General features: G+C 36.5%; 1 protein-coding gene across 1 annotated transcript in view; it reads left to right on the top strand.

Annotated features, from left to right (window-relative positions):
- Window positions 1-20,473, top strand: part of rab3gap1 (RAB3 GTPase activating protein subunit 1) — a 120,184-nt gene that overhangs the window by 26,666 nt on the left and 73,045 nt on the right. Inside the window, 6 exon segments of the mRNA XM_086091727.1 lie at window positions 3,219-3,300; window positions 8,555-8,623; window positions 9,780-9,853; window positions 12,340-12,432; window positions 14,266-14,438; window positions 17,895-17,987. Coding sequence (XP_085947853.1) covers window positions 3,219-3,300; window positions 8,555-8,623; window positions 9,780-9,853; window positions 12,340-12,432; window positions 14,266-14,438; window positions 17,895-17,987 — 584 coding nt within the window.

Below are 20,473 nucleotides of genomic sequence, written 5' to 3'. Positions count from 1 at the left end.
TAAATGATGTGGGCTTTTTATTAAGGTCTAAAAGATGACTTATATCAAGAGTAATGATGGGGTGAAATCACTTTTCTATTTTACCTAATTACAATCAATGGTACATCTAGTCACTTAGGTTTACAATACCTAATTTAATGACTTCAATTCTCTGTTCTAGTAGTTGGTATGTAAATGAATCAAAAATAAAGAATACACCTGCCTTTCTTATATATAAATCTTATAACATTTGTTACCCAAAGCTGCAGTGACTTTAGATTAGTCTAACAGGCACACACTGAACAAGAATAACAGTTTTATTTTCATCAGTCATCTGAGCTTCAATGTGCTCACGTACTCCGGATTGGGAAAACACTAATTTGATTGGTTATGATGGTGCAGGGTGTGAAGTTTTGGTTTTCCCAAGGGGAAGAAGGTTGGGAGGCCTCACTATAAGGGCTGGACCCACTGTGTTGAACAAAATAATGTTAACATAAAATAAACACCCATTTTTTCAATTCAAATTTAAAGTTGCATAAAATAATGGACTTGTTTTTCCAGCCGCTGCTTGTTGCAGATAGTTCTTGTTGCAGTAAAATATTTTGCAAATACTGTATTGACCATTTGCACTGATGTCACGTAATCACGTGACTGCCCTATGACGGACGGCAGAAGGAAATTATTGTTGAATGGAAGTGGACGTGACCCGGAGCGACAAATTAAAAGTTATTATTGCCCATAGAACCATGAAATCTATTACTTCAACCAAAGGTCGCCTGTCAGTCAAAGTTGCACATTTAGTCGGGACTCATAGAGCGCAATATTTACTTAAGTTGTAGATCACTAGTTTGAAAACAGCCCTTATTTTCTGTTGCATGCTTTTTTTACCAAGTTAATCAAATCGCCAACTTTGAATCACAAAGTCAATATCTCGAGTCACTATCAATCTTTGTCATTTAAGCCTACGGTATGCAAATATGTTCATGATGCACCTCCCCAAGAAAAGGTTGCGACCAACTGAAAAATTTAGTGTAAAAGTTAATTGTAGAGATCTGCATACGCCAACCCCCCGACCCCTGCCATTGACAAATTAGTGTCTGTCGGCCCCCACCACCCCATGCACGACCTGAAAAAAAATCTACAGAATTTTCGCAACTCAAAGTTAGCTGCTGAAAAAAATCCTACAGGAAAAACTGCCAAACTATTGCAAGTTCCATTTAATCTGTTCTAATATTTTAAGACTCTGAACAGACTAGTTATATCCATTTTCACTTAAATTTTGGTGGCAATCGGTCAGGTTTTTGTACACTACCAAATCTTCGATTAAATTTGTCTTTTGATTTTAGGGTCATGATTTGATTTGATTCTCTTTTTTTTCTGATTTTAGTTGCTTTTTCGTACAGCACAGAGGCCTATGCCATTTTTAGACTAGTCTACGATCATGGGTTTTATTCATTATATTTTATATAGTAAAGCTCATTACATAAATTCTGTTTATTTACCATTTCAAAAGATGGGCTGCATATAAGTGAGGTACTTTCCATTACTCTTGGGTAATGTGTGATACATTAGGCACTGTTGGTCAATTTTAAATAATCTATTATTTGACAATCCAGCTGCATTTGAGGCATTGACAATGTTTTTGGCTGATCTGGTTGAATTTTGTCTGTTTCCATTTTAGTACCACTTCCTTTAGTATTTCTGCCAAATGATCACTTGTATATTATATTTTCAATTTTTAACGTTAAATGCATTGATGGACTTCGTTCTGTGCGCGTATGTCCGACGGACATCTCGCAAGACAAATGCATCTCGTGTCTTGCAAGAGACGCCAATGTTTACATTTGCATTAATGAATTGAATTTAATTGAATATGATTTCGGGATGGTGTTTGTTGATCTTGGTCGTTGAGGGACCCCACCACACGAGGGGATAAAAACAAACGGCCACGACCGTAACGAGTCAAGTTAGACGCCACGCAACGAGGGTCAATTTCAAAATAAAACGTCCAATGTCCATGTATTATAATTTGTTGCCTTTTATTTTGAAGTTAGCCTCATCAGTGCGTAGTGGCCAGCTTGACCCGTCCTATCACTTGGTCCGAACGCGTCACGGCTCAAAGATTTGTTGCACTACTAATTAAAACATGCACTTGTGATGTGTGATTTTTGTTGGATCACAAAACACAGTAAAGTTGACCGCTTTTGTGGTAAATTGCTCACACTGTCGAGCCCTGCTGTCTGGTCGTCTTTTTCACCATCCATCCGGTGTCACGCTTCGTGGCTAGCTGCACTCCTCTCCAGCTTCAAACTGCTTTAATTGGAAATATGAAGGTGCGGCGGCTACGATTTAGGAATGGAAATGCTGATGTATACTCCAATCCAAACAACAGTAAAACACCCTCAGTCGCTTTAGTGTAACTGAAATGGAGGTGGTAAATGTATGGTGTCCTGTTTGTACATTTAACTGGGGTAGAATGAAGGAATAAGCATGGAAATGTATGCATATATGTAGATTTTAGACGGTCCTTGTTCTATGTAACAGTATCCCAACATGCCAGTACCCCAAAGTAGCCAGGGTTGCGAGGGCCCTTTATTCTGTCGCTGCTCTAGTTTCTTTTTCTTTTCTTTTTTCCCTTGTATTTTTTTTTCTGGTATAATAAAGCTTTTAAATTGTTATTGAGTTTAATATTAGGGATGTAACAATATCTAAAAGTCACATACAATAAATATCACGATATGAACCTCACGATACGATAATTATGATTTTGTGGGGAGGTTGGCAATCTTAAAAAAGCTCACAATACAGTATAAAGACTCACTCTACTGTTAAAAAATGCACAACATTGTTTTTGTATATAACAGGAGCGCAAGATATGTAGTTTACAGTGTTGTGTTCGGCTGAAGCGGGCCCAAAGTAATGTTTTATGATGGAGGTTCTGAAAAATATTTGCATGTATGACTTATGAGAGTGATAACCGCCAAAGTGACCAAAACATTCCTAATTAAATTTGGGTGCTAGAACTGCACAAATGGAATACAACCTCACCTTTTTAACATATTTCTGTTTTTAATATAGTGACATGACGACGACGATATTGTGGCAATTATCCATTATTGTTGCATCCCTATTTTATATATGGTTATTCTGTCTTGTAAAACACTTGCTATATAAATAAAGTTATTATTAATACACAACTATAACTCGGTTAACTGATCCTCTTTGTGGATTTTTTGCAGACTTTGACAACCTTCTTGGAGCTGAGGTGGGAGTGGAGGAGTTTGGGAAGCTTCCATTTGGTGCATGTGAAGAAACCATCAGGTGAATTGATATGTTCATTATATGTTAATTTTAACAGTATGTATTACATCATGGGGCAGCATGGCTCAGTGTTAGAGTGGTCATCTCCCGATCGTGAGGTTGTGGGTTCGATCCTCAGCGCTTGTGACCATAGCAAAGTATCCTTGAGCAAGACACTGACCCAGATTTGCTCACGGTGGACCTGGCAGCACCCTGTATGGCAGCAGCAGACCACTGGCATATGAATATGTGTGTGAATGGGTGAATGTGAGGCATTGTAAAGCACTTTGGGCACCATATGCAGGGTTTCCCCCAGAATACTTTGTCTGAACAAAATGTGAGTTTTTATTTATTTATTAATTTTACTCTTAAGCAAAGGTGTGTTTCTGTAAAAACTGTTAATTTGTGGAATCATTTTGGAACTGATCTGCTAAGATGTCAGTCACTTGCTGAATTTAAAAAAAAGTTGAAAAAAAATACATCAGACATGAGCTGTTAAAATTGTACATATGCTGTAATTTCTTTAGATGTATCGGTATGAGTGTAATGAAAATTGTATATGTGAGTATGAGGATATGATTTATAAATGTATTATGGTTTATGCTTATGAATTTCATGTACATATGTCGCTGGCAAATGTGTGTATGTTAAAGTGCACTTGTTTATACATTTCCTTTTGCTAAAATACATTAACTTGATCATTTTATCAACATAAAACGAATAAGGGGTAGGATTACTTTTCTGAAAATGCTTGGCAGTCAAAGAGTTAATGGCAACTTTGTATTCATATAATTTCTCATTTCTTATCCCTGATCATAAAACGGCCTCGGTTACCGCCGTGATTACCAATACCTTAAAATAAGACTCGTATTGGTACGTATTGGATGGGTGACTACCGATACCAATACCTGGTATCGGTAGTCACCCATCATAGTCAGGATGATACCACCTCTGCCTCAATTTGAGCCAGGAAAAACCCTGATTACTTACAAAGAACTGACAACTGTTAAAAATTGCCAATATTTTTTTATGGAAATCACTCAAATCTGCCTCGTTACGCCCGTAACGCTGTCTATTACGAATATTAAGAAAAAAATATCATGGATCACATTATTCAAACAGGCAGGTTTGGGATGGTTACTTTTAAAATGTAATCCATTACAGTTACAAGTTAACTGCTAAAAAAATTAGTTACTAATGTAATCCAAGTACCATAATATTAAAGTAATGTAACTGGATTACTTTTGGATTACTCCAATATTGAGTATGCTCATGAAGACAAAATAAAAATAAATATCACCACCATATATATTCTATACAATGTGCCCCTGCTATTTGCGGGTGATAAGGACCCGGGCAGCCTACAAATAGCAAAAATCCTTGTGTAATTAAAAAGCATGTAGGCGATTGATTGATTGATTGATTGATTGATTGATTTAAGGCCATTTGCTGTTTTTGAACTGTCACTGGAAGCAACCACACCTCACAGATAGATAGATAGATAGGTAGGTAGGTAGGTAGGTAGGTAGTCAGACAGTCAGTCCAGTCCAGTCCAGTCCAGTCCAGTCCACAGTCCGATGACGATGTGTGACATCAACTGCAAAATGAACTTTTATCCCAGTCACAAGTTTAGCAGTGTATATGTTGTGCGTGATGTTTAGATAGTGAATTGGTGGGAGGAAGATTTGTTTGGAAGGTTTAACTCACATTATGGTTGTAGGCTAGCGGGCTAGCTAGCAAGAAGCTACAGTGCGTAGCAAGCCGCTGGACATGTAGCAAAGGTCCCACTCGCGCGGGCTTGCACGCGCTCTCTCTCACCCTGTCCTTCTCTCTCTCTCTCGCATCGTAAAAATTGTAATACCTCGAAGTAATCCCCATTTCTAATAAATGTACCTGTAATCTGATTTAATGGTTTTTCCTGTAACTGTCATGGAATACAGTTACATTTTTTTTGCAATCTGATTACGTAACGGTGGTACATGTATTCTGTTACTCGCCAATCCTGCAAACAGGATGAAAACAAGTTGAAAGTGAGCCAAAATACTTGATTGATAATTCCCAAATTAACACACCACAGATTGTGGCTCTGCTTACGTGATGCATTGCTGCTCACTCGATTCCACTCACGGGCGTCTGTGACTCCACTGCAGTGGAAGCTAGCAGAGTCAGGATGTTATCTGAAAGCTATTTGAGGCTAACCGGATAAGCGGCGAGGAACAAGGAATTTCATCGGTATAATACAGTTTATGTCCAAGAATGCGCAGACAACTGTGTGCTCATGACAACTTTATTTATATTTTTATATATTTATATTTACATACTGTAGATTAAACACTATAACACTGTACTGTGTCCTTACTTTCATACTTCATACTAGGACATGTAATACTTGCTGGAATACAATCGGCCATGGCTAGTTCAGGCGTAGCCATTGGTGAGTGATATTTTTGCCACTTTTTACCAGACCGATATCGGTGCGAGTATTCAACTCTTAAGTTGTCACCGATATATAGTACCAATACCTCTAGTACTTTTGATCCATACAATTTTCACACACAAAAAAACTAAACAATGACAGATCATTTTAAAGATATATCTATATATCTTAATATAGCGTTTTCCTTAAAATTACATGAAATTAATGGCAATTTTCTATTTTTTTCACTATTCGCTATTATAATTTCCAGTTCCTGCTTGTAAAGCGTCCAAAAAAGATACTGGTAACGGACGCCGTCACATGTGCAGATGCCTTGAAATAAGTCCTGGTATTAGGCTGATAACTCGTCCATCCCAAATATTATTTATGAGGGATGTAACTGTAGTTTCGTAATTGTGGGAATGCTGAATGTTATTCAGATTTTTTTTCTCCACACTTTTTCGGCGTGCAAAAACTCCCACATAATACTTGCTTCAAAATTCACACCGTCCTGGGTTCATATCTTCTGATTCCACATTACTTACCGTTTTGGCACAATTTGATGTTAAATATAAACTTTTCCCCATTCATTTTCAATGGAACAAACAAAGTATACATTTTCACGCCCACTCCCATACATACAACTTATCATCATTACCAGCTGTCTAATAGTGCTCAGTGGCGCAGTTGGTAAAGTGCATTGTCCATTAAGCAGGAGGTCATGGTTCAAATCCCACCTCGGACTGTACATTGCAAATGTAACCATGGCCATTATGCTAAGTGATTTACATGCTTACCAACTGACGATCATATCAGTAAATGCATTATTATTTCACTGAAATGATAAAGCGCATATAACCCCATTCAGTATTGATTGCTTTCAGTATAATGCTACATTATTCAACATAAATACGCCATAAGCCATGTCTTTTAATGAGTCAAGTTAGCTCACATGTAAAACACTTCCCTGGCATTGCGGAGACATCCCAGTGTGTGGGTTCAAATCATCGTTGGAAAATGTTTTCAATTTCAGAAATAGTCATTGTCCAATAATGTAACATCCAGTTTATTAAATGTCATTTGACATCAGGTTTCTAGTTAAAATGCCAAAATAAGCACCAGAACATGTAGAAAGCATTAATAGACACCCGAATATACAGTTGATCAGCAAAAAAAAAAAAAAAGTTGAATTAGTGTTGAGTACCCCATTAACATTCATTGTATTCAATGTCATTTAGCATGATGTTTTTTTCTATATTAATCAATATTTTCAGCTTTGTATCATACTGTAGTATTCACTACAATTGCATACAATGTCATAGATTGTTCTATGACAGCAAGTGCTAAATGCAAAGGACTGGTGAGTTAGGTGCAAGGTTTCAAATACCACCTTAGACTGATTGCAGTTTGCTTTTTTTCCATTCATCTACAATTGATAATGTGTAATTTTCACACAATTTATCTTTCATTATCCTTCATTTAACGCACGTTATATATTTAACGCATTTCATTTTCAATGACACGTTCATTGGCATTCAGCAAGACATCCTTCAATACCATATTTCACAACACTTCAATAATAACAGCACCGTGGCTAGTAGCTAGTGCAGCGGAGCATGGACCAGTAGACAGGAGCTGGGGGTTTGAATCCTGTGTTAGACTGGTTGCAGTTGAAGTTTTCTTTTTTTCATTTATCATTCAACTACAAATAATAATTAGTAATTTTCACATAATTTATCTTTCAATTTACTTCACAAGCATTCAAATATTAGCATTCAGCTATTAGCATTCAGCTTTCAGCATTCCCGTGCAATTTCTGAAATTGCACATCTAGTTGTCTTTTCTTTTTTTCCTTTAAAAAAAAACATTTCAAAGAAAGAAAAATACCTCAAACTACAATTTAAGGCACATACACTTCTAAACTCTTCTATACTCTCATAAAGGGATGATCAAAACTCTTGAATGCGTCTGGTGAATGACAAGAGCACGGCGTGGGAGAGGGTGACACTTCCGATTGTATGTTGTTTCTTATGGAACGCTACGAGGCTTACCTTGCTTTCTTTATAGGCATTTCACATTGCTCGGCAGAGAGCCAGCCACCATTCTACGTCACTACACACTGAATGCGTTACGACGTAAATAACAATGGCTCCGTACGTCCAAATAAAGTTTCTGCAAAATCTATTAAACTGGAAATGATTTATTAATATTACATAACATAACATTACAATCGGGTTCCTTTTAAATTAAAAAATGTCCAAATCCTCAGATTTCAGCCTATCAACAGTACTTTTGTAGTGCTTTCTGTAGTCCTTCATGAAAGACTGATTATCTACTATGTGTAATAAAAATAAGACGTTTGCAAACATGTTTTTACTTTGGAAAACAATGACCAAACCGGTAATATAGTACAACATCAATCCCCCCCCTTTTTTAATCACTATACAAATACAAGGTACGAAGTAAACACAAATCACTGGTTAATAAACAGTAATCAGGGGAAGAAATTATTTTGTAATACACTTTAATGCAAAATTAAAATGAACAAGATTAGTAGATTAATCGATTGAATAATCAATTGATTAATCGATTCTAAAAATATTTGATAGTGACAGCACTACATGACATTAAACATGTTCAATCTTGAATGCTGATAAGTCTACCCAAAAAGACTTGAGACCTGCAACGTGAAATTTTTTAGGAAGTTCTCATTTTTTTACATCATGAAAAGCTGACATAATAAGGGTGCTTTTACTTTTAATAACAACTTCACTTCACCCATATTAAAACTAACATACACTGTACATGATCCTTTACCAAAAAACAAAAACAAAACTGATTTGTCTTTTCCTTTTGAAGTGAGCTTCATCTTTCAACAACTTGGCCTGACTTGACAGAAGGCACAGTTTTGGACAATGATGTCTACAGGTAAGAAAGTCCTTCAACCTGAACCTGACACTCTTTCCTCCTTGTGTTATTTTGTTTTCCATTAGGACTGATCCATGTCACATCAGACACTATAATACAAGTGTTACTTTTGACCAAATATAAAAATTAGTATGGTGTTCCAATCTGGATTGTATTCATTTCCAATACGATCATCCATGAGTGTGAGCGGCCGTTACTGATACCAATCTCATGGATTCTGTGTAACATTTTCAATTTTAGAGCTACATCTACCGATTTATTGAACCAGCCAGTTTATTGAAGCTTAGAGTCTTTAATACTGCGGTAAACCATCAAACTGGTAATCGGCCCATGGCAAGTTGGAACAATATTGATTCAGGACAACTCTGTGAATGTCCTTGAGCGGCCCAATCAGAGCCCATACTTGAATTCAGTTGAACAAAATGGCTGTGCATCAGCACTCCCCATCCAACATGATGGTGGAGATGATGCAAAGAAAATTAAAAAAAGAGTGTAACTGCCCAAACATAAGTAGGTGTGGCCAAGCTTGTAGCATCAAGCATTCCAAAATATTTGAGGGTGTAGCTTTTGCAAAGGGGCATTAACAAAGCTGTAATAACTTAGGGACATGAATATGTTTTTAAAATTTAACTAATTTGCTCCCAAAAACGTATAAAAAAGTTATATTTTAAATATTACCATGGTCCCAAAAATGTATTTATACTTTTTTATGTTTTTTTTTTATGCTAGAGCATAAAGAATGCTTTGATGCAGCCTCTGACCTGAAGAGGTTGCTTAACGCAATGTTAGTTATTACAAAAAACGGCAAGCAGGTAGCAGTAGAGTATAAGAGATCAACCAGGGCTGCAACAAGCTCTTTTCCCCAGTGTTTTCAAAAGATTTGTGAATAATGATGAAACTTACCTATATAATTGCTGCAAAACGAAAACGGATAAAAATATTTTAAAAAATCCTGATGAAAGAAAAGACTATTTATTTTGGTAGGTTCCATGTTTTTATAGCAATAGAACACAATATTCTGTGGGCTTTGCAAAATCAGTCAAAATCCAGTAAAACGGCCAGGAGCAAAAATGGTTGGAAGTGAATGAATTAAACGTGCAAAAAAATACAAATAAAAAATCTTCTCGATAAAGTTTCTTGAATGTGTTTTTAACAGTGACCTTGACCCTCTCCATGCGCCTCACTGGTCACTCCGGATCAAGACAGTTGAACGTCCTCAGTGTTTACTGGGTAAGACATTCATTCACTTGTCCTATTTACAGTCTGTAACATGTTTTATTTGTATATGTCAAATTAATATTATTGTTCTATAGTGAAATGCTTTTCCAGGACTGACACAGATAACAGATACAGTAGTCAAGACGACTGATAATCGATATTTGAAGCCAATTAGCCTTGTGATTTCATATGGAGTTAACACCTCCCACCCCCACACATTTGCTAATTTGGTTTCATTCTAATTGAAATACATGGCTCCATGTAAACATTGTGTTTAATCCTTTTAGGACATTTGTAAGCAGCTGCTTTGACTTGGGGACAATTATCTACATTTTCTTCTACAGACCAAACTACTAACTGAATCATAATTTATGTTTGAGTATTTTCTGCACTGGCATTTTGAAGCAATGTCCTTTTTTGAAAAATAATAATAAAAGGGAAATACATTTTACAAATGTTTAAAAATATATATATATTTCGAGCATTTTCACTCATCTTTCAAGGCAAACGGAATATTACATAAACATGGTGGATAACATATCAAATATTGGATTCCATTCCAGGGTTTTTCCTGGCTCAAATTGAGGTAGAGGTGGTACCATCCTAACATAATGGGTGACAACCGATACCAGGTATTGCTGCCAATACAGTCTTATTTGAAGGTATTGGTATTCGCGGCGGTGACCGATACCATTATCAGCCGCCCTCCTGCAGCCGTTTTACGATCAGGAACAAGAAATGAGAAATTATATGAATTGCCATTAATTTCATGCAATGTTAAGGGAAAATTATATATTGGGTTATATAAAGGTCTTTCTTTAAAATCATCTGTCATTTTTGGGTGGGGAATTTTATTTACTAGTGGTATCGGTATCTGGTATCAGTATCGGTGACTACTCAAAAGTTGAGCATTGGTAGGAAAAAAAGTGGTATTGAACATCCTTAATCCTGACTATGCGCCATGACGTGCAGGTATTCTTTAAATTAACTGACTCTTTCATTTTTTAAATCCAACATATAATACTCCCATGTTCCAATAATAATAATAATAATAACGATGATGATGGTGATGATAGTTCCAATAAGAATATGACTATTATCAGGTTAAAGCATTCATTCATTAAAACGGTTCTGCCCTAACATTTCACAAGTGGGAAGTATTAGCTACTGTTTTTTCCAAGATTCAAAATATGAATGTACGTTTCATCATATGGCGATGTTTTAAAGTATAGCCCATCAAATGCACATAAGCTTTGACATATAGATGAAAAATTTATTTCTAGGTTTAACAAGCAAGACGAGACGCCCGACAGCCTGCGAGCGTCATGTAAAATATGCACAATATATATACAGACTACAAACATTTTGCATTTCCACTGTGGATGAAATACTGCCATCATGACACTACAGGCACGCGAAGCTCACCGCGAGTGCTCAAATGGAACACACCAGCAGTCTAATTTATTTTGGCCGCGAAGAGTCAACGGCTAGTCGTCCTCACTCATCAGCCTAGCTGAAGGCTTCCTGCGGTCTCTAAAGCTGATATACCCGAAGCTGGAGCCATGTCCATCGGCAGGCCGAACGGAGGCTCCGTGCTGCTTCAAGTCTTTCCGGTGTACTGCTGTTGATATAGCACCTCCATAATGACGCAACGCTGCAACTGCAGTTAAAATACGTTGCTGCCAAGCTGGCTGTGTTGAGCGATATCATTCGCTCAGGCTGGAGGTGGCAAGCAAATTAGGTGGTGGCGGCCGCCTCCAAATTTTCTGCATAGGAAAAACCCTGCATTCTTTCATTAGAAAAAAGTATGATTCTACCTTATTCCGTTCTTTAGTAATCACCATTCGAAAATAGGAAATTTGAGTAACACCAAGCGAAAATGGGGGTGTTGGGGGGGGGGTGTTTGGGGGGAAAGAAAACAAGCTTTTTGTGTAAAGATACATTTTATGCACAACAGTGACTTTGACACTAATATTTTTTTATTTAATGACGCTGTGTGAATTTAGATTTAATGTGACAAATGCTTTGATCATTCACGTCATCCTTGAAAACGTTCTATTTCCTAAGATCCACCATGTTTTCATGTAATTTGATACCCGGGAGCCCATTGAAAAGTGATACAATGCTGCCATCTGCTGGCCATAGTTGGCACCCCATTCACAAACCAGAGCTGCACAAGACGTTACACTACCCATTGAGAAAAAAAACTTAGTTGACGTCAATTAACATAATTGCCGGAGCTCATTGGGATTTTAGTATACGTTAATAAACGTTCTTGGCGGTAAGATTTAATTTCAATTCAATTTATAAAAATAAAAAAATCAACATTAATCAATAATTTAAGAAAAATCGGTAGTTGTAGCTCCAAAATGTAGTTTTACACCTAATCCATGGTCTGTATCGGTCGATCACACTCGAATCGGTATCAACAGCTTTAAACTCTGATCAAAACACCCCTATTCTAGGTGAAACGTATCTGTTCCCATCTTCTCCTGCAGGTGTCTTACTAAAAGACCTATTTAAGTTACGGAACAGAAAGGAGACAACAGAAGAGATTCTTGGAAGAGGACCATCTGAGGAGGAGAGCAAAGGTTGGATTTATGGGTTGAATCCAGACTGTCTTGACTATGCTTTTCTTTCAACTTATTCCTAACACCTACGATACGATACGATATACTTTTATTTTCCCCGTGGGGAACTTTTTCCTGGACTCTGTCCAGCTGCAGTTACAGTAAAGAAGAAACAACATAATAGAAAGAGATAAAATTAAAGTTAAATAAGAAGTGCAGCAATAAGAAATCTTCACAGAAGTATACATGTGTAGAGAAGTACATACATGAGGACTGCACACACCCATATACACACACACACACACTCCTAAATATATATATATATATATATACACACATGAGTATGTACAGCACGGCTGCATATATTCCACACACACAACATTGCACCATATATCTATTGTACTGAGTTAATGTCGGTTGTTAAGCAGTTTGATGGATGTCGGCAGGAATGAGTTCTTGTAGCGTTTCAGCCTGGTTCTGGGGGCCCTGAATCTCCTGCCGGAAGGCAGTAGCTGTATGCTTGTTTGCCAAACACGTGTGTATGTAAAATACTATACTATTACTTTATTAGTCTTGCTATGGTGAATGGGCACACACTTGTTAAAATACTAGATTTACAATTCAGTTGAAAAGGAACTAATCTGGACGAGGAATACAAAAATGAAAAATGTGAAGTTTACACTAAAGCTGAACAATTTTAGAAGATTGAAATGAGATATTTCTGACAGATGCAATTTTGATTCAATTCACATATTTCTTGAAATCAAGAGGCTCTGTGAGCAAGGCAGAAATGTTTCAAACTTCAAATCAAGTCACACTTTATTTGTATAGCACTTTTCACTTGAGTTGAATAACATTATCAAATGGATGAGAATGAATCTTAAATATTGCCTAAACTAAATATATTTGTATTCGGTAGCAAGAATGCTGATGCTAATGCCTATGCACTCAATTTGTATGTTGATAGGATACAAGTAGAACAGGCGTCTAAGGCCAAATTACTGGAATTAGATAATTCTCACTTTCTTGGTCTGATCAGATTGGTCATATTGTTGCAATTTCAAATAAATGTTCTGATTTAGTTCCATCTTCGATTATGCATGATGTTCTTCAATCACTTGTTTTGTCACATTTGTAGTATTGCCCTCTTATTTGGGCAAATGCTTCTGTAAAAAAAAATTATATGTAATAACTCCAAATTGCACAAAGTAGAGCAGCTTGATTAGTCCCCAAATGTTCATTCTGTGATAATGTTTACGTATAATGTAATATGAAATGGTAAACCCCATTTTAGATAGAATTTTACCATGGACATTACACGCAACAATTGAGCATGGGTCACTTCACAGTGCCTAAACCACAAAAAAGCAATTATAATGAGACCTGTTCATTATAGAGCTTTCTCGATTTTGAATATATTTCCATCTAATGCTACAAACGCTAGCAGCTAATTATCTTTTAAAAATATATTAAAATACAAATTAATCAGTTCCATATAACTTGGTTGGAATTAATGGAATTGTATTTATTAGTAATCTTCAAAGAATGTACCTTTAATTTCATCCTTTTGTTATTTATTTCTTTATTTTGTAAGGTTGTTTGCTTGAGAGTATCTGTTGATCGCTTGGTTTGTGTTTTTATATCTTAGAGTAATTTTAACCTTTGTATGTTTTTGTTATATTAATTTCGAAGACCCAAGGAAGACTAGTGCACCACTTTGTGGAAGCTAATGGAGGTCCTAAGAAAGAATATGCACTGGCACATTGCATATGTGCACCCCTGTCTAGTCATAAATGCATTGGAAAGCTAAGATGACACATGCCACATTTGACTATGAACTATGTTTCTTCACAGAAAACAGTGACATCACTTCTGCACTATCAAAGCTGACAGAGCCCACTGCACCAGTACCGATGTCCAAACTCTCTGTTTCCAGCATGGTTCATCATGCTCGAAGGCACATTAAACGGCACAGACTTATTGATGAGTGCCCACTTGGTGCAGATGTACTTAATTGTATTCTTCAGGTAATTATTTTTAATATTTGAAATGTTTTAAGTATAGTTATTACACATTGTGAGAAATCCGAAGGTAAATCTATCGATAGGTAATTCAAGTTCAATTTATTCACATGTTGAAATACTACAGCTGGCATTTATCATGAAGGCAATCTGAATATACATAGACACCCCTTAGAACAGTGGTGGGTGGGCAAACTGGGTCCTCGAGGGCCGGAGTCCTGCAGGTTTTGGATCTTTCCCTGCTCCAAAGCATCTGATTTCAATCAGCAGGATCGTTGTCAGGCTTATGCAGCGCTTGCTGATGAGCTGATCATATATCAGCTATGTTGGAGAAAGGGAAACATCCAAAACCTGCAGGCCTCCGGCCCTTGAGGACTGAGTTCGCCCACCCATGCCTTAAAAGCTACTTAAAGCTTATTTGATGGGAGCTCGTACCAGAAACAAGACAAACAACAAAACTAAACTAATGTTAACAAAACATACAAAACAAAGAACATCCTAACACTGCTAATTATAAATATGTAGCAAATAGTTCAGTTTTGAGTCTCCTTTTAAAGATAGGGAGAGACTGGATGGTTTTGAGGTGTATATCAGGCTGGTTCTAAATCTTAGGGCCATAACATGCAACACTTACACTGGTTGTCTTGAGACTTCGCTTTTCCCCCGTGATGTCACCTTTGTACCTGGTGTTATGACCATGTTGGGAGGAGCAGGTTAGAATAAAATCGCTAGGATTAGGAATCAAATTATTAACAACTTGATACATTAAACATGTGTTATGGTACAAACTAAGATCAGGAAGTCTTCAAGAGATACTTGACTAATTGAGCCATTTTCAGCAGTAAAAAGTTAATTTGTCCAAAATTAATGTAATAACTATGTTATTTTTCATGAACAATTTATACCTTTAAAAAAAATTCAACTGAAGGTGACAAAACCTGTGCTGAGGAAGTAGGTAACGACCAATTATTGATCAATTTGCTGACCAAACCCAGAAAAAAGTCATAATTGTTCGTTAACTACTTCCTCAGCACAGGTCATCTTCAATTGACACCAAGTAGAAAAATGTGTATTTAAAGGTATTATTTGTACAAGAAATTTTTTTCACATTTAAGCAAAGCCTTTTTTTCCAATGTTTTCTTTTAGTAATATAAAATAATTGACCTGTTTTATTGCAGACAGTTCTTGTTACAGTAAAATATTTTGCAGCTAAATGTTGAGTCGCTGTCAATCTTTACATCATCTGAAACTACGCTATGCAAATTTAGTACACAGTCGTGCTCACTGTTATTGGCAACCCTTAATTTTTTTTGATGGATCTCGACAATATCTTCAGAAATCAATGGAATTTTACCAATTTTATACCATCAGGACCTTTTAATTGGATGTCCAAAGTAACTCAACAAAGGAAATTGTATTTCAACTTACTTAATGTAATTCCAAAGAAAAAATAGAAAACACAGCATGTGCAGCAATAATGGCATCCCTCTTTGATATTTGGTTGCACACCCTTCCAAACGTTTCTTGTAGCCATCTCTAAGCTTCTTGCACTTCTCTGCTGGTATGTCCCCCCATTCTTTGTTTGCAAATTGTTCAAGCTCTTGAATGTTTGCATGTTTCTTTTCCCAATGGCACATTTCAGCTCAGATAAAATAATTTCAATCGGATTGAGATCAGGGGTCATTGCTGGCCATTTTAAAGCAGTATTTTTTTTGCTTTTTAACCATTCTTGGGTGCTTTTGGATGTGTGCTTTGGGTCTTTGTCTTGCTGGAAGACCCATGACCTTATACCAAGTTGTATATCGCTTGGTAGGACATGTCCCCCTAGAATGTCTTGATAATTCTCTGGTTTCATGATTCCTCCAGTACCAGATACAGCAAAGCATCCCCACAGAATTATGGATCCTCCATCATGCTTAACTGTAGGGAGGGTGTTCTTTTCCTTGGAAGCTTCATTGTGTTGTCTGTAAACAAATTGTTGGCGTGCATTGCGGGAGAGCTCTATTTTTGTTTAATCCGTCCACAGAACATGTTCCCAAAAGAATTGTGGTTTGTCCAGGTACTCCTTGGCAAAGGTTAGCCATTCTTTTTTTTGTATGTCTCAGGAATGGTCTTTGCCCATGAAGCCCTGTTTTTTGTTTAGTGTGTGGCGTATTGTACTTCTTGAAACCCTGATCCCAAACTGTTCCAGGTTGGCTTTCAGGTCTTTGGATGTATTTTTTTCCACCATTCACACCAACCGTCAAAGACTTCTGTCATCAATTTCTCTCTTCCCCCCACGTCCATGGAGGTTCTTGACAGTTCTATGCTCATCAAACTTCTTAATAACATTACATACTGCTGAAACAGGGCTACCGAAATCGTTGGAGATGGCTCTATACCCTTTGGAGGTCTTGTGTTTGTAAATAATTGCACTTTTGATATCCTCAGACAGCTCCTTTGTTTTTTCGATTTTGACAATAGAAAAGGGGATAACAGGTGTTTTTAAAAAACATCAAAGTCATCATTCATTGGTTAATTCATGTCAATTGGGCACAGACAATTTAGAACAGGGAATTATCATTTGTGATTTACCAAAGGGGAGTCACAATGTGTTTCCATACTGATTTACAGGAAAGGGTGCCAATACCAGTGACAGAGGACATTTTAAGTTTTCTATTTTTTCCGCCCATTGTTTGTTTTAATTTTTTTTTTAATCATTTGGTCTTTAGGATTAAAACACAAGTTCTCTATAAAAAATAAAAGCATTTAGTTGATTAATTTTTTCGGAAGATATTCCACATTATGTACTTAACCTTCATGGGTGCCAATAATGGCGAGCAGGACTGTACATCAGCAAATACGGTCATGCTGTATCTTCCCCAAAAAATCTGTGCTGTGCGACCAACTGAAAAAGTTGGTAGTACCAGTGCTACCAGTGCAAAAAGTTAGCGTAGAGCCCTTCCTATGCTTGCTCATGCAGTAGTAAAGTCATATTGACTTAAATATTTAAAAATCACTTACAGGCCATATATTTAAAATGATGAAAAGCAATACAAACTGAGAATGCCTTCTTGTGCCATGTAAAAACAGTCTTTGCCAATGTGCAAAGAATTTCATTGCATGCCATTTATGATCTTTAATCTTGATCTTTATTTTATTGTATTTGTTTTGCTTATGACCACTTTGTTGAGAATGCTGCTTATTTCAGGGGAAAACTATCACGTAAAAGCAAAACACGCATGCAATTAATCATGCTTGCGTGATATGATTTCAAGCATTTTGACAGTTTGTTTGGTTAAACACTGCAATTGATGATTCTTTTTATCTATTGGCAAAAGGTCATCCTCTTGAACTAATTACATTTGCATTATTTCTTAAATTGAATGCTAAATCCTAAAAAAAATAATAATCAAAGGTTCATTATCCACTGTATATTAATCTTTCTTAATTGTATGTCTTTCCCTCACCCTTTTTGGCCAGTATATTTTTCCAGATGCTGCTGTGGATAAGACAGAAAATCAAACTGCACAACAAAATAGCTATGGAAAGCCCCCAATAGACCAAAATACTGACGTGAGTAAATATTATTTACAGTATATCATTCTTTCAGTGTAACCATGCAAAGTAAATGTGGTATTTATGAATGTATTAATCAGATCTTTTTTTATATTTATTTAAAAAATGAGAGACACATATTACGGTGCCTTGTAAATGTATTAGCACCCCTTGAGCTTTTTGCCCTTTTGCCACGTTTCAGGCTTCAAACATAAATACATAAAACTCAATTTTTTTTTTGTGATGAATCAGCATCAAGTGGGACACAATCGTGAAGTGGAACGAAATTTAGACGATATTTTAACCTTTTTTGTGAAATTATTCATCCTCTTTTCTCTCAGTGCAGCCAACTGACGTCAGAAGTTCCCTGATGTTTTCTGAATGATCCAATGTTGACCTAAATGACTGAAGATGATAGAGTCCATGTGTATAATCTAGTCTCAGTAAAAATGCACCTGCTCTGTAATGGTTTCAGAGTTCTGTTAACTCATTCACTCCCAGCCATTTTCACTGAAGCAACCCCCTTCACTTTTTACTGGATTTTGACAGATTTTGCAAGGCCCACAGAATATTGTTTTATTTTGCTATAAATACATGGAATCTGCCAAAAGAAAGATTACAGTCTCCTCTTTCATCAGGAAAAAAATTATATTTCTATCTGTTTCCATTTTGCAGCAATTCGCACTAGAATATAGCTATGTTTCATCATTATTCACAAATCTGTTTTAAAAAGTGAGGGGGAAACAGCTTGTTGCAACATGGCCCTGGTTGATCTCTTATACTCTGCTGCCACCCACTGGTCGTTTTTGTAATAACTACCATTGCTCATGCATTCTTTTCAGTTCAGAGGCTGCATCAAAGCCAGAATTCTGTATGCTCACGCATTAATAAAAACATATTTTTTTTATAAATACGTCTGTGGGAACATGGTAATATTTAAAATAGAACTTACAGGGATGTGATTTTTCCGCTAATTCGCGGAATTCCGCTTTTTTTATCTCCAAAAATAAAATGTTACAATTTTTTAAGTGGTAAAAAATCCGATTTCGTCTCAACAGCGTTCCATTTTAGTGTTTCCGTAACTGAAATGAAACTGATCTTGCGATTGGCTGAAGTCTCCGTGTTGACCAATAAACACGCTTGTTATAAAGGCATAGGCGTATGCCATTGTTTGTTGACCAATAAACGCGCTTGTTATAAAGGCATAGGAGTATGCCATTGTTCATTTCTCAGACGTTTTTGCCGGGTGTTTAAAGAAATGTCCGTGATCGAACGCAAAGATGCTCCGCGAGTTAAGGAAATTGACAAGATCGTAAAAAACAAGTTTCGATGGGACTGGTTAGAGAAGGATATATCTGCAAATGTTGGAAAGAAGACTGTGACGAATTTGTTCAGTGACTTTATTCGGAAGATCGATCGTGCCGGGAAAGCGCTTTGCATTTGGTGCCATGATACCATTGACTATGGTGGGAGAGGTTTCAAAGCTCTTGAAAGTCACGCAAAGAGCAAAAAAACACGTGAAAGAACTCCAGTCAAGAACAACAAATTATTCCATCGCTGGAAGTTTCGGTGCCCAAACGAAAACTCCAAAACTTTACGGCCTCCATCCCTTATTGACATCACAATCGGAAGCGGTAATAGAGAGACGTGATCCACCCCAACAACCTGTACTAGTTGCTGATAGAGTCGTGAATTTTGAGGTCGGTGGTAAATGTTTCAAATTAATCGAAATCTAATTTTCGAAAATATTATAACGTAATAAAAATGGCCATAAATATTTAACATGGTTAATCATTGACACAAACTCAAACGAATGCTGCATGTTTGCACTTTTCAGGTTTCAATATGTTGACTGTCTTGATGTATGCAGTTACAGAGATGATCTTAGTCAATCATGCATTCGACGAATGCATGATTGTGTTTTTACCAGAGCTTGCTGCATGAGGTATTTTATGTTTTTGTTATGCATTATGTATTAAATTAAGAATGATTGATTAAATGATTTATTGCATGGTAAATATATATGATGATATTCTCAGTGATAGTTTTTAAAAGCAAAGGCAGTCCAATGTTTTTGAATGTGACTGATTTTGAGTTGACTAAAACTGCAATTTTATATGGGATAGTTCAATATACATTGAAAATTTACGCTGTTGTTTTGTCTATTTCTTTGTCATCTGAGTGCATTGAAAGTACTTAAAAACACGGAAAACCCATGAGCTCTGGACCTAGCTGAGTGCCCGCGGCCCCCAGACCCCCGGCTAAATTTTCAGATAATTTCACTTTGGTCAAATCACATCCCTGAACTTAGTAAAAGTTTTTGGGAGCAAATGAGTTAAAAGACTATTTGGGAGCAAACATCATCATGAAGACCAAGGAACACACCAGGCAGGTCCTGGATATAATATTAAATATAATATTGAATATTTTTATACATCCTACTTTTTTTTTTTTTAAAAGGTTAAAATATTGTTTACAGTCTTTAATTCTGTTTCCTGATTGCG

The sequence above is a fragment of the Leptonotus elevatus genome, chromosome 12, assembly GCF_054856555.1.
Source record: "Leptonotus elevatus isolate MCC_2025b chromosome 12, RoL_Lele_1.0, whole genome shotgun sequence".
NCBI classification, from domain to species: domain Eukaryota; kingdom Metazoa; phylum Chordata; class Actinopteri; order Syngnathiformes; family Syngnathidae; genus Leptonotus; species Leptonotus elevatus.
This window is presented reverse-complemented; position numbering and strand designations above follow the sequence as displayed.